We start from the raw sequence: 15,014 nt of genomic DNA on the forward strand, positions 1-15,014 counted from the left end.
AATTTACATTTCTGTAAAAAATTATAATTATTTATATAAAATACAATGCAATATAAAATATATAGCATAAATTACTAAATATACTAAATCATATTATCAGTTTAAAGACAGAAATAATTATAGCAAGTGTTCTTTTTTTTGTAGGCACCAGAAGTCATAAGAATGAAAGATCCAAATCCATATTCATTCCAGTCAGATGTATATGCTTTTGGTATTGTATTATATGAATTAGTTACAGGACAACTCCCATATACTCATATAAATAATAAAGATCAGGTAAGTTTATTTTAAAACCATAATAAATATAAAAGAGTAATAATATTTTGTACATATATAACGCAAATATTATTTCAAGTAATAACATCAAGTGTTTATTGTTTATATGTTTATTCTTATGAAAACATATTAGATGAATTTTAGAGTATGAAATGAATACTTGTTAGAGTGTTTTATTCCTCATCTATTTAAATTAAATAATATAATGGATATATTTGAAACAACTTTTTCTTTAGACTATCACAATATGATTTCATTCATCCATATATTAAACTGTTGATTGCAATTAATTTATAACAGATATTTATGAAATTAATATAAAAAGTTACTCTAAAATTTTATTATTGTTTAATTGCATGTTCATAATAATATAAAAGCCATCATGTGTGTGAATTCCATATAACTCCTGTAATCTTTGTCTAATCCAGATGGAATTTTGGTTATATTCATTTTATGTTCTGACGGAAAGTACAGGCTACTTATTTTGCAGAAATATTAACTATAGAATAAACGTTTTATTGATTTCAGATTAGTGATCACACTTATGTTTGCAGTGATGTCAGTGACTTCATTTAGTTCATGCTTGACAACAGAATTTCCATTAAGTTGCATTTTTAAATATTTTGGCAAATAGCATATTTTAAACTTACTTCATTAAATTTAAACTTTAAAAAAAGGTAGCCGCATCGTGTCACTTCTATAACAAATTTTTTTTAATATCTTTCTATAGTGATCACATGACATTTTATTATCCAGTTGGAAGTAATGATCTAACAAGCCTGTTATTTAGAGTGTTATCAACTAACTAATTGTACATACAAGTTATCTTTGTTTTATCAATGTGGAATTAAAAAGAAAAGACTTGCTATTTTGTCAAATAGAAAAAGAAACATAGGGGAAAGAGTAAGAATAAAATTGGTCAACTCTATCTTGCTTTATCTCGTTCAAGAAACTGAAACAATATTGAGGTGTCTATTACTAAAGGAAAACAGCAAGGAAACCTTTTCAAAGACAATAGAGTGTTTACTTAGAATGTAGTGTATAAAGTAATTTTATAAAGAAAGATTTTAATGTTTTTTTTTATTATAAAGACCAGACCATCATTTGTGTGTGTATGTAAGGGAATTCTCTGTAACTCCTATTTTCATCCACTCCAGGTGAAATTTTGTTTTGACACACACAAAATGAACAGGAAAGAACTAATGGTTGACTATGTACGTGTGTTTTTGATAATTTTAGAAAAAAATTATGATGGCAGTTTCTTTATTATGGTTTAAATCATGTAATGTTCCAGAGAACAAGAGATTATCTTTCCTAAACAAAAGCCCTGTATAAAACAACATCCATTAAAACTGGCAAATAAACATAAAAGTAAATAAAAGGTAAAAACAATAAAAATATACAAATACATTTTATAACATGTCTGTAGCATGTAAAGAATTTTCATGTTTTTCACTTAAGCCATTTCTGCTTTCAAACACACACAATCCACAGGCTATTTGCACAAAATTATGGTATTTATATTTTATAAATAATTCAATCACAAAATAAATAAAATCAATAAATTACTTCATTGAAATTTATTTATTAATGAATGACAATTTTTTATTGTATAAATTAATAAACTTTATTTTGTGAAATAGATACTGTTTATGGTTGGTCATGGTTATCTTCAACCAGATCTTCAAAGTGTTAGATCAGATACACCAAAAGCTCTTAATCGCTTAATTCAAGACTGTATTAAATTTGCTCGTGAAGATAGGCCACTTTTTCGTCAAGTAAGTTTAAATTTAAAACAATAATATATGAAAAGATATAATGACTATTTTTTATTAAAATATGTTTAATTTTAGATACTTATTATACATAGCATAAAATATTTCTAAAGAAATCTTTTATTTGTTTAAACAACTTTTCTTTTTCTGTATTTTATTTTATTAATTTTTATAAAATTACTTTATTGGAGAAAACTAGCATTAAACACATCATTCATCAAAGCCCACGTATTTTCAAGCTGGTTGAACTTATTATCAGGGGCAGTTAAAGTAGTAACTTCTATCTTACATTTGAATAATTTTTAAAAAAATTGATATTTTATAAGTTCAAGATTTCAAGCAAATTCTAAAATATTAAGCAGAAAAATCGTATAATAAAGCTTCATTTTCCAGATTTTTTTTTATTACTGAATAAAATATTTTGGATCAAACTTTCACTCTTTATCTGCTCTACTTTATTATCTGAAATGGATAATCAAGTAGTGCTAATGCCAATGTTAGTGCTTTCCCATCTTTCATGTTAATTGCCTATCATTCTTTGACTACCTATGTATTCTTTTTCTCCTTTATTTCCTCTAACAATCTTGCATCTTTCTGTTTAACCTTTTTATTCATATCAAACTCTGTCTCCATTACAGTAGCCTTCATCCTTTTCTCACTTCTTTTCCCTCAGCCTCATGTGTAAGATTGATCTGACATAAAACATCTGACTCCATGATTTCTTTTCCATTGGTACCATAAAAACTTCTAATTTCTCTATCATATTTCATTTTTCTTGCTACATTTTCTAAGGCTATGAAAAACTTTGGGCACCATGAATCTATACACTGCATAAGGATCTTCTTTGTTGTATTCTCTTTTTTTCTGTTTTCTCGCACTTTCGAAACCAGTTTTTTACTTTCCTGTCTGTTACATATAAGAGGGAAAGCATGGCAATCCAGCAAAATAACCATCTCCAGATTTTTACATTTTTGGACTCTGGACACTGAAACGTCAAAGTGCAAAAAAATTTGCAGTTTTTTCGGTGTGTGTGAACTTTAATGAACTATTCAAAACTATTCAAAAAAGAGTCCTATGTTGATCTCTTCCAATATAATCAATAGGTCATCTGAAGAGCTGGCATGCAAAATTATTTATTTCCACTTCTGGCCAATTTTGAATAAAAGTGAAATTTATAGTGATCTAAGTGCACATTTTTGAGTTATGTGGACAAAGGAACTGAGATGTTAGGATTTAGGTAATAAATTTCTAAGCAATATTTTATGTGCCAATTAATTTTTCTAAACAGTGATGTTTATTTGGATTTAACTTATTCTGCATGGTGGTAAATAGAATGTAATTTGCCATATGTTCGTTCTTTGATTTTTTTTTTCTTTGCATACTTTATTTAACTATAATCTTTTTTGTTCATTACTCCTGCAAGCGTAGTGAACCAACAATGGGGAATGGCATTCCAGATGGCTTCGACTTGATGCCAAAGTTCAGTCTTATTGTGTGCCCCACCAGCTGTACGAGCGAGTTGCCGACCAATGAAATCCCAGATATGCTCGATGGGCGACATATCTGGGGAATAAGCAGGCCATGGAAGAAGCAAAACCTGTTGTGTACTGAAGAAGGCTTGTGCAGTCTGAGAAACATGTGCATGGGCATTATCCTGCTGAAATACAGCACCTGGAATGCATCGAAGAAGGGGCAGGACCTCTGGCTCCACAATTACCTGTATGAAGTGATCACTGTTGAGGTCCTGCAATGTGCACTAGATGGGATCGACAATTATACCCAATAGCATCTCACACCATAATGCCAGGTGTTTGTGCAGTATGACGCTGGATAACATACTGTGGGAGCAGATGTTCCCCTCTGTAATGTCTGACACATACTCTTCCATCATTGTACTGCAGATTGTAGCGAGATTTGTCAGAAAAACCAACTTGTTGCCACTGGGCACGCTACGTGCTGTGTTGCTGAGCCCATTGAAGTCAAAGGTGTCTGTGAATCAGCAAGAGGGGAATCCTGCGTAGAGGAACCCTTGCACGCAGTTCATGCTGCAGAAGACAGCAATGAATTGTGGAGCTAGACAACAAAACACCTGTAGCTGTGCTCCAACATTGTGCTAACAAACGAGAGGCTGCTGTATGGTCCGTCACAGCCATGCAGACGAGGTGTCTGTCGTCCCATGCTATTGTGCTATTGCTTGCCCTACTGCCAAGTTTTTGCTTTATTTGGTTCTCCTCAGTCCATTTCTTCCAAACATGCATCACTGTTGTGGCATTACACTGCGTGCGGGCTGCGATTTCTCGATAAGAAAATCCACCCTCTTGCATACCAATGATGCGGCCTCGTCCATTAGTTCTTGGTATGGCTTCCTCCGCTTTTGATGAGGCATATTAACTACCAATGAAACGTTTACTGCAGACAGAGGAAGATAAATGGATTTCGACACATCTTTACAATCCTTTATATATCTGGAACAAGCAGCTGATAAGGAGCCGGTTCTCGTTCCACTCATGTGCAATCACTTTGTAATTCTACTCATTTGCATGTCTTACCTTACTTTACATTTCCTGTAAGTTTAGTTCAATTTGCACAGTTTCTTCATGGTGTTGCAATTTTTACAAACATGAGTGTAGTTTCCACTTGGTGACATTGACCTTCATCTCTGCACTATTACCAACAATGCAATTAAAGTCAGATTTCAAGTTTGTCACACTAGTCATTTGATGCTGGTGTGAAAATGTTGAATACCCAGTTCAGATATAAACTGCAGAATCTTTTATTACAACATTGCTCATTTACTGGAAATTCTTTTATGCAATACTGGTTAAAATCATTTAAACACTGCTCTGCAAGCTTCATTTGGTTGCCTTTTCTTTTTCTTCATTAACATTTTCCTATTCTTTGAGTTAACAGCTTGAATTTGCATCAATAATTAAATTCCTTGCCAAATCTTTCTGCACTCTTTCTGCTTCATTTTTTTTTTAAATCAGAGATTGTCCTTTATAGTCAAAATGGATAGTTTCCTTTTAGTTCCATAGCTTGCCATTGTGTAATTATCACTACAGACAACTTGTAAATGTCCTAAGTGGAATTTCTTATATTGATACTTCATTCTTAAAATAAAATTAACAAATTTGCACATGGTTAATAGTCTGGATCTCCCACTTTAAGAGCATGCTAATCGTGATTGACCAATGCCAAACAATTGCTGTAATGTATTGGGCTATTTTTTGATAATAATAATAATAATAATTAGATTTTAAGTAATTTGGTAATAGAGGTACACATTAGACACCATCTCTTATTGAAATTAACAATTACTATAAATTTAATATTTATTAAATAATTTGAAACAGTCTGGAACAAAAGAACCAGCCGAGAGTGGGATGTGAACCTGCAACACCCACTTACTATGCAGACACATTCCAGTTACATTTCTTCTGGATTATTCTAAATTTAATAAATATTAAATTATTATAATTATTAATTTCAATAAGAGATGGTGCCTAATATCTACCTCTGATACCAAATTACTTAAAATCTAATTATTAATAGTAGTAGATAATAGCCTAATATATTACAGCAATTGCTTGGCATTAATTAATAACATTGCATTTTGAGATATTAAGTTGCTGTTAATCATAATTATATATAAATAAGTCCCAACAATTCAGTCAGCAAACTTTCTTTGGAACCTGAGAAACTAGTAATTCCCTGAAAATGTATTTTGTGAATAATGCTGGAGGTGATATTCAAACATCTGGCCCATTTTAAAATCATGCTAATTTGACTGATAGCAGTCTAATAATCTCCAACATTTTCAATCAGGAAAATTTTGTTTAGCACACTTGTTAAAAATAAAAGAAATATCGTCCATGGTATTAAATTGTATCATCAATATTTAGAAAAGATTTTTTTTAACTTTTGAGGTAAGGGGAAAGGCTCTTCTGTGTCATAAATTAATGATCACAGGCTGGGGAAAATGAGTAACCATCAAAAAGGGAAAATAAAATAAAATTCCATTTTTAAAAATTTGGTTAAGAAAAGGGTGCTATATTTAGTTCAATTTAATAAATGATGAAAAAAATCTGTAAATTATCATCAGAGTTTATATTTTTTTCATCATTTATTAAATTGATTTATTAAATTTATTTTTCATATCCAACATTAACAATGTCTCTGATCAGATTTAAAACCCACAACTTCCTGAAAATAAGTCATTGAATCCAAGTGTAAACTTAGAACACTTGGATCCAAAGAATCTTAATTGGGAAATGCTAGTTTAGGTGCTATGCATTCTGTAAGCATTAATGACTTTTTAGATGTAAAAATTTTGAAAAGTTAATTAATTTAATTAAAATTTTCCAATGATCAATCTGCAATAATTAAAAATTTCTAATACCACCAACTTTTAATTTATTTCTGACAAGTATTGTTAAATACTAAAACATTCAAGTTAAACTGAGTAATTTTTAATACTTTTTAATGTAAAATTAATTCATATAATTTTTTTTTACAGATTTTGGCTTCATTAGAATCATTAGTTCAATCTCTACCAAAAATTCATAGAAGTTTATCGGAACCAACCTTTAATTGTTCACATTTACAATCAGAAGATTTTATTTATCTCTGTGCATCTCCAAAAACACCTATCAATAGTCAGTTTGGAGCATTTCCTTTGTTTTCATCTGGAAACAATATGTGATTCGAGGTATCAACTTTTGGAATCCACATTCAGCCTTCAATTTTCTATACAATTTGTGATTCTGAAAAAATCTTGCAGCTACATGTTCCTCCCTTTCCCATGAAACAAAGATGTGATGCATCTTCCTTAAAGATATTGCAAGGTGTCCAAGATGAAACAATAATACTGAATGATAATATTAACTGACTGAGCAAACATTATGGATCTTAGCTTTTTGTTCCTTGCTATGATTAGCAATATTGACATTTTATTAATTGTTAAGTAGTGACATTGAACATCAGATTTGATGTGGATAAAATAGTAAGTTATGTTACATTTGGTATAGTTAGTGATGTCAAATATATTGAAATTATGATTATAGTGCTCTGTAAAAAGTATCATATCAGCAGTGCCTGGATAAAGACTTGTTTTCAAGAGTATTTGGCTGTAAATATAAGAAATAACTAAGGTTCTGCAACATAAATTTGAATAAACAGAAGTGTTTGGTGCACAAAATATTTTTGACTAAAAGATTGTGATGTATAAGGAGATCAAAAAGAGAGAGGCAAACTGTTCAGGCTAAAATCTTTATAATCTAATTTGCAAATAACAAGGTAAGTTTAAAAATAATAGAATTTATATAACAGTTAAGAATATAAGTTTTAATTAATTTTCTAAAATCCTAAATAATCTCAGTCATCAATATAAGTTGACTCCAGCTAACTAAAATTTTACTTTTTTCCTCTAAGAGTAGTAATAAGAGGACTGCTTTTTTTTCCTATACTCATTGTGAGTTTGACCAGGACCACAATGGAAGCATCTGGGTGATGAGAAACAGAGTCAAATGTGTCCGGAATGTATCACTAATGAAAAATATCCAGCATTGATTGTCCAAATTTGATCCTGGCCCTTTAAGCATAGGCTGCATCTTAACTGTCTTAGCCATTATAGCTAAATTTTAAGGGAACTTTATTAAAAAAATTTTTTTTGTGACACAGAAAAAAGTAATTTCAGTGTTAAATTATTTCAATTAATTCAATTAATTATTTGCATGTCTCAGAATTTCTTTTAACTTACTGGGATAAATGTAAATATAAATAAAAAAGAGAGATAAAGACAATGCTTTGATACCAAAACAGTAGTAAGAGAAATAAAATAGACAAAATATTTATCTCATGACCTAAAATTCATTTGATTTTATGGAAAGAAAAAGATTATTTATGAAGAAAATATATATTAAAAGAGAAAATTGAAGTAGAAACTCATTCATAAGTATCAGAAATCTTGAGAAACTATCATCAGATGTGATGGGTGATTTAATTAAAAATATTACATAACAAAAACTTTATTAATCAACTGTTTTTCTTAATGAAAAAGTTTTGTTTAATCTGAAAAAATAAAATACTTATATTTGTCTTATGAACAGTAATTCACTGTAATTATAATAGTTTTGCAAAAAAATTTCTAAAGCATATTTAAAATATAAGAGAATAGAAGTATAGTAAACTGTAGGATATTACTAAAAATTAAGTAAATTACTTTCTCTTCATAATTGCTAATTTCTGTTTTACAGTTTGTGATTAATAGTTTTAGTGAGAAACTGTATTAGGATAAAAAATTAACTTTGCTTTCAATCATTTAGCTAATTTTCCTCTTCTAAAAAGATTTTATAAAATGGAGTAATGTTTTTCTTGTTATAAATATCAATATAAATCACAAAATACGAAAACTTACATTATGTTATCCAATAATTAATAATACCAATACTTATAAGTCAGTTTAAAAACATTTCTGGATTCATTATCTACTTGTTTTAATTCTAAATTCAACTGAAGATGAATGAAGATTCTTTCAAAGTAATTAATTAAGAAGATATTGACTTTTGTGAGAGGGATCGATTAAAAGGTCGAGGAATCCTTAAAGGTGTTGACAGTCAGAAAAGTTTGGTGCCCTCTGATTTATGCTGCTTGACCATCTATGAATCAAAAAGGAGTTGGTCTCTCATATTAATAAAAAAATTCAAGTGATGACATTCAATATCATAAATAGCTTTTGTCAATGCATAAAGATGCAGAGACAAAAGTTAATTAACTACATTGCTAATCGAATATAATAATGGATGAATATATATAACCAGTTATTTTTAATATTTCATTAATTGTTTACACTAAAAATGGAATAAATTTTCCTATTCAATAAAAAGCAATTAATTAATAGGCATTTTTACTAAAATAAATATAATACCTATTTGTTTTTCTAATATTTTAGAAGAATTAATATTCTATTTTATTTCTTTGTTTGCTTATAGTTATATTATTCATCAAATAAAGAAAAATCTTTCCACAAAAATAGTATATAATTATTTAATTAAGAATAAACAAATATATGTTCACATGATATTGTTTTACTTACAGAAGTCTTCTATTCTTTGGTTTAGTGCCTTGGTTTGAAATTTCAAGTTGGATTAACATTTTCCAGTGTATATTGATATGAATGTGAATTTCATAAATTTATGTGAGAACCTCGCATGAAAAAAATACTAGAAGCCAGGATGCAATTTCTTGCGGTTCTAGTCAATAACCATTCCATTTCGTCAAAGAAGAAATATTACAGTTGTTAATATTTTGATCTTTGTATATTAAGTATACAGAAACTTTGCCAGCATGAAAGTGTACAGCAATCAGTTAAAATGTGAATTGGTCTTTCCCACGTTCCCACAGATTTGCAAGAATTGACTCAGCACTACTGTGATTGGATATTCTTAACTGTGTAGCATTAATGTACTCCTCTCCTCTTTCATGCACTTTGTTTCATCTACATTTGTATTCATCTGTTTCTGTAATTACTTGTATGAATAAAGCAACAGTGAATTTGATTGCTTTATCTTTCATGAGTAATAAATAAATCACAGTGAAGATAGTTAAATTTATTTATATACCTTGTTTTAAATGCTGGACAATTGTTGACCCATGCTGAAAAATCTTTCCTCTGATTTCATTGTAAATTTGTCATGTGGGAATAAACATTTCTGGATATCTCTTGTTTTTGGTTTTTGTTTATGCATGCTATATTAATATTTTTACTGCTTGTGTTACATACATGTACAGTACATAAAACATAAAATGAAACAAATGTATTTATTAAAGTTTTATATAAAAATATTTGTTTGTGAAATATTTTTAAAAAGTAAACATGCATCTAAATAAGTACGCAACTCTAAATTAAATATCTCAAAAGTTTAGACTCATGATGGACATGCATAAATTAACATCATTTTTTCATTTCATATTATTTAAGTAGAGTAATTTAAGGGAGCTTAAGATTTTTTAAAACTTTGTCCTGTGGGCACTAAGAGGGCTTTTTTCTACACAAGCCCATTGTGGGGTCAACTAGGTGGTGAGCGATGGGGCCGAATATATCCGGATGGAGCCCCCATAAAATTTCAATCCCGGGTCTGAGAGCGGTAGCCGCTCGGTCATCCGGCTGTCCGCCTTTTTTATCAATGTACATTTTTATGATTGTCACATCGCCGAAAGGAAATTTTTATAGTGTTTTGCTTATTGAGACGGAAAAATAGCTTCTGATAAGCCGGCTCCACCGTTAAGCTCCTTTGGTGTTCAACAAGGACAAAATATGAAGACATTAGTATTTCTTAAGATCTTATTTCGTCCTTTGGTAAGTCCCATAACCAATTTTTTAAATATATTGGGTAGGCTTGAAGTGGCACTAAACTGGCTGTAAAAGTTTAAAAGAAAGGACGATATACAGATTAATTAGATCCTGTTTCATTTGCTTATACAAACATTTAGATTAAATGAACTAAATATAAGGATGACAGTACAGTAAAACCCCGGTTAACGAACGTAATCCGTTCCACGAGTCCGTTCATTAATTGAAGCAATTTTTCCCATAGAAATTAATGCAAATACAATTAATCCGTTCTAGCCGTCAGTATTTTTGTAATTTTATTTGTAAAATGGGTTTTCTTTGATGAAAATATAACAAAACGTAGTATCTATCATTACAGCAACAAATATGTAAACTTTAATAAAGTAGCACTGTATATACCTTTGTTTCTACGGAGCTTAATGCTTGGAAGAGGAATCCCCCTCCATAAAAATATCGGGTAGCACTGCATCGGGAGTTTCTTCGAGTCGAGGTCTCTTTTGATAAGGAACAAGAAAGTGGTCTAAAGTTGATTGTCTTGCTCTCTTAATCAAAATTTTTCTAAAATGCGCTAGCACAGTGTCGTTCATTAAATTAATGACCCTATTAGCCACAACTTTGTTAGGATGGTGCTTCTCGATAAATTCCTGCACATCATTCCATTTTCTGCAAATTTCCTTGATCTCAGCACTGGTGATTTCTTCCCTAGCCTCTTCCTCTGACGAATGCTCTTCTTGTAAGACTTTCATCTGTTCTTCCTGCATGGCAACCAGCTCTTCTGTCGTTAGTTCATTTTGATGGTCTTTCAGCAACTCCTCCACGTCTGCATCATCTACCTCTACTCTCAAACTCTTGCCAATGGACACGATTTCATGCACTACATCAGGAGAGCTCTCTTCTTCAAATTCCTGAAAGTTTCGCTCTGGGACACAAGTTGGCCAAAGTTTCCTCCAGGCCGATTGCAAAGTGCGGTGAGAGACCTCACTCCAGGCTTTGTCAATAAGGTTGATACAATGCAGGATGTTAAAATGCTCCTTCCAAAAAGCTCTAAGAGTTAAGTCGGTATCATTGGTAACCTGAAAACACATGGTAAACAGTGCCTTGGTATACAGCTTTTTAAAATTGGAAATCACTTGCTGATCCATTGGTTGCAGTAATGGAGTTGTGTTGGGTGGAAGGAATTTGACCTTGATGAAGTCATGTTCACTATCCAAGTCGTCCTCCAAATTTGGTGGATGTGCTGGAGCATTATCCATTAAGAGAAGACATCTAAGAGGAAGATCCATTTCCTGAAGATAATTTTTAACAGTAGGAGCAAACACTTCTGTGAGCCAATCCATGAATAAAGTCCGAGTTACCCATGCCTTACTATTTGCCTTCCATTGTACAGGCAGTTTGGACTTTATCACATTTTTGCTCTTAAAGGCACGGGGATTTTCAGCGTTGTAGACTAAAAGTGGCTTGATTTTGAGGTCACCACTTGCATTAGCGCAAAATAAAAGAGTGAGTCTGTCCTTCATGGGCTTGTGCCCGGGAAGTGCTTTCTCTTCTTGGGTTATGTACGTTCGTCTAGGCATTCTTTTCCAAAAAAGACCGGTCTCATCGCAATTAAACACTTGATTCCAGACGTATCCTTCACTTTTTACAAACTCTGCGAATTCATCTACAAATGCTTTTGCTGCTTTTTCATCTGAACTTGAAGCCTCCCCGTGTCTTATGACACTGTGAATGCCAGTTCGTCGACGAAACCTATCAAACCACCCTCGGCTCGCTTTAAAGTCCTGCCTGTCTGCACTTGTACTGGGTGTCTGGGTCAACAAGTCATTGTATAAATTTTTAGCCTTTTCACAAATTATAGCTTCACTAACACTGTCTCCAGCAAGTTGCTTTTCATTGATCCACATTAGCAACAGTTTTTCAACTTCATCTAAAACTTTAGATCTTTGTTTCGATATCACATTCACAGCCTTAAATGCTTTTTTGTTTTTAATAATTGTAGAGATAGTCAATTTTGTCATATTATATTCTTTAGCGATGTCAGAAACACGAATGCCATTCTCGTATTTTGCAATAATTTCTTTCTTTAATGCTACACTAAAACGTTTTCTATTTTCACTGTCACTTTTCTCTTTCTTCGGTGCCATATTGATTAAATATACAGTATAAAAAACAAAACTAAAAAACGAAGTTTAGCACACTCAAAAAAGCAATGCTTACCTCATGCACGCCTAAGAGCAACTGAAATTTGTGAGGTTCCAGAACGGCTGGAAACTATTGGGTTGATGCAAAAGACTACCACCTTGACCCCTTGGTTATCCGTCCTCCAATCAATACAAAGATTGTTTTTTTTTCAACCTCTGATGGTCCATAAAACAAAGAGAAGTGTAAATAGCAAAATGAATTTATTACCAAAAGTTAGATATAAACATGGTTACTTTTTGACGTTTGAAAATTTATGATTCACAGATGATGTACTGTCCACCTGTGAATCATAAAAAGCTTTCAAAATTACAATGAAAAAATTGATTTATCATTATACGTAAACTTACTGAAATAATTTTATAAAATACTTTTTCAATTAAAATATAATTTTGTTTATGTGGTATTTTAAACTATTGACAGAAACATTTAAATGTCTATAAGACTGCCAGCTGGCAACAGTATAGGTATACAATGCATTTAAGGAGAGATGAATACGAAATTTTTAAATTAATAAAGGAATTACAAAATGAAAAGTAGAACATTTTAAAAAATAAATAATCTTTAAAATTATACTACTATTTGTTTATACAGTGTGTCCATAAAGTCCGTGTGCAATTTTAAAAATTTATAATTTTATTAGTATTCGTGATAGAAAAAATCTGTAAACGTATTAGAAAGCTTAATGTATCCAGTTTAAGTAAAATTATTTAGTAACTCTTTAACACAATAATTTAACAATTTTTTGAAACTAAAAATACTTGTTTTTCATAATTACATGTGGCTCGTGGCTTCAACTGAAGAAAAAGTAAACTGTGTCCTTTGGTTGGCTGAACTTGGCTACAATAAAACAATAAAAAATATGTACAGTATAGACTTTCTTATTTCCAATACATTCTACATAATTTGTCTATCACAAAAACTAATAAAGTTATAAATTTTTAAAATTGCACACGGATTTTACAGACACCCTGTACAATTATGGTCATTATAATACAAACAAGTTTATTTTAAGTACATGAAACACAACAGATGGAATTCATTTGTCTATTAACATTTTAATTAAGAGGAAAGCTTTGTTCCCAAGATAATCCTTTAATTAGCAAAATTTCATATTTTAGTGTAAAATATCTATTTCTTTCATAAACACCAGAAAGATTCAAAATCGTAATTAGGCTATTACTTACCGTTTGTGCAGTGTATTATATTAATTCATTTTTATTCTAAAAACAAATAATCTTTATTACATTCTAGATTTTATATACAAAGTATTCTATTACAGTGAAAGCAGATATGTAATTACAGGATGTTTACACTACAATTTTACATTAGAATCTCATAACATAGATCTGAGAAATGATGCATTTAAGACATTGTAAACCACACACACGTTTAAAATACATCCAAATAAATTTATAAAGTTTAATAAAACTTTCATTATTTCATTTTTANGTTGTTAAAAGGTGAGAATGGAAAATCTTTGTCAAGTAATTACTGGTTCTGCCATTTCTCCTTCTGTTGTAGATTCTGTTGCCGTTGTTGTAAGTTCTTCTGCACGCTTCTCTTCTCTTTGTGTTTCTGCAGTTTCAGTAATTACTGGTTCTGCCATTTCTTCTCCTTCTGTTGTAGATTCTGTTGCCGTTGTTGTAAGTTCTTCTGCCCGCTTCTCTTCTCTTTGTGTTATTTATAAAGTTTAATAAAACTTTCATTATTTCATTTTTATTATATTATTTAAGCATAACAAAACTTGGATATAAATTATTAAATATTAATCACTTATCCACAATCATTCTAAATATTGTTTATATAAAACTCTTAAAATAAATAATTTAACTTTAAAATGTTGGTATATAAATTAATGATGAAATAAATATCGCGCTTCCATTATTCTATATTATTAATGAATGATTATTTATTGTGACATCATCACAATACACTTGTTTAGTAGTGGCTTCTCCCTGTACATCATACTTTTCCTGTTAACAGCGAAGTCATCCGGTTATGCATCTAACTCAGTTCAAGAGCAAACTTGAATTGAAATAACATGACTTTCGGCCGAAAACAGAAGTTTGTATATAGTTAATCGGGACCTCCTGTCTCTAGGCTTTTCATGTCTGGATTTGACTTTCAGCTATCTAACACCGTTCTCGAAATTAAGAAACGATAGACAGACGACGGTGGGAATTTATAGGTCTACAATTTTTTTCAAATTGCAGCCCAATAATGATGTAATAAGGAGAAATCAATTATTCAATTTATTAATTATATTTATTTACCAGATTAAAAATAATATTTAATAAACCTCATTAACATTTAAGGCTGTTTTATAAAAAAAAAAAAAAAAAAAAAAAAATGTTGAGGTCTCTGTATAAGCAAAAAAAAAAAAAAGGTTGTGACCCCTTAGCCGCATTGACCCC

At 30.6% G+C, this 15,014-nt stretch overlaps 2 protein-coding genes across 2 annotated transcripts; one reads left to right on the forward strand and one right to left on the reverse strand.

The window, feature by feature from the left end:
- The first annotated feature begins 120 nt into the window (after positions 1 to 120).
- On the forward strand, positions 121 to 7,228 carry LOC111628238 (serine/threonine-protein kinase B-raf-like). The gene is made up of 3 exons (XM_023371987.1): positions 121 to 276; positions 1,920 to 2,054; positions 6,568 to 7,228. Exons 1-3 carry the CDS (start codon positions 163 to 165, stop codon positions 6,751 to 6,753), a joined length of 435 nt encoding a protein of 144 aa, XP_023227755.1. The 5' UTR covers positions 121 to 162; the 3' UTR covers positions 6,754 to 7,228.
- Positions 7,229 to 10,715: 3,487 nt separating this feature from the next.
- LOC111628230 (tigger transposable element-derived protein 1-like) lies at positions 10,716 to 12,789 on the reverse strand. Its single transcript, XM_023371974.1, has one exon. The coding sequence runs from the start codon at positions 12,540 to 12,542 to the stop codon at positions 10,818 to 10,820; it is 1,725 nt and encodes a 574-aa protein (XP_023227742.1). The 5' UTR covers positions 12,543 to 12,789; the 3' UTR covers positions 10,716 to 10,817.
- Positions 12,790 to 15,014: the final 2,225 nt, after the last annotated feature.

This window comes from Centruroides sculpturatus, unplaced genomic scaffold, assembly GCF_000671375.1.
Source record: "Centruroides sculpturatus isolate CEXI.00-Female unplaced genomic scaffold, Cexi_2.0 scaffold532, whole genome shotgun sequence".
NCBI classification, from domain to species: domain Eukaryota; kingdom Metazoa; phylum Arthropoda; class Arachnida; order Scorpiones; family Buthidae; genus Centruroides; species Centruroides sculpturatus.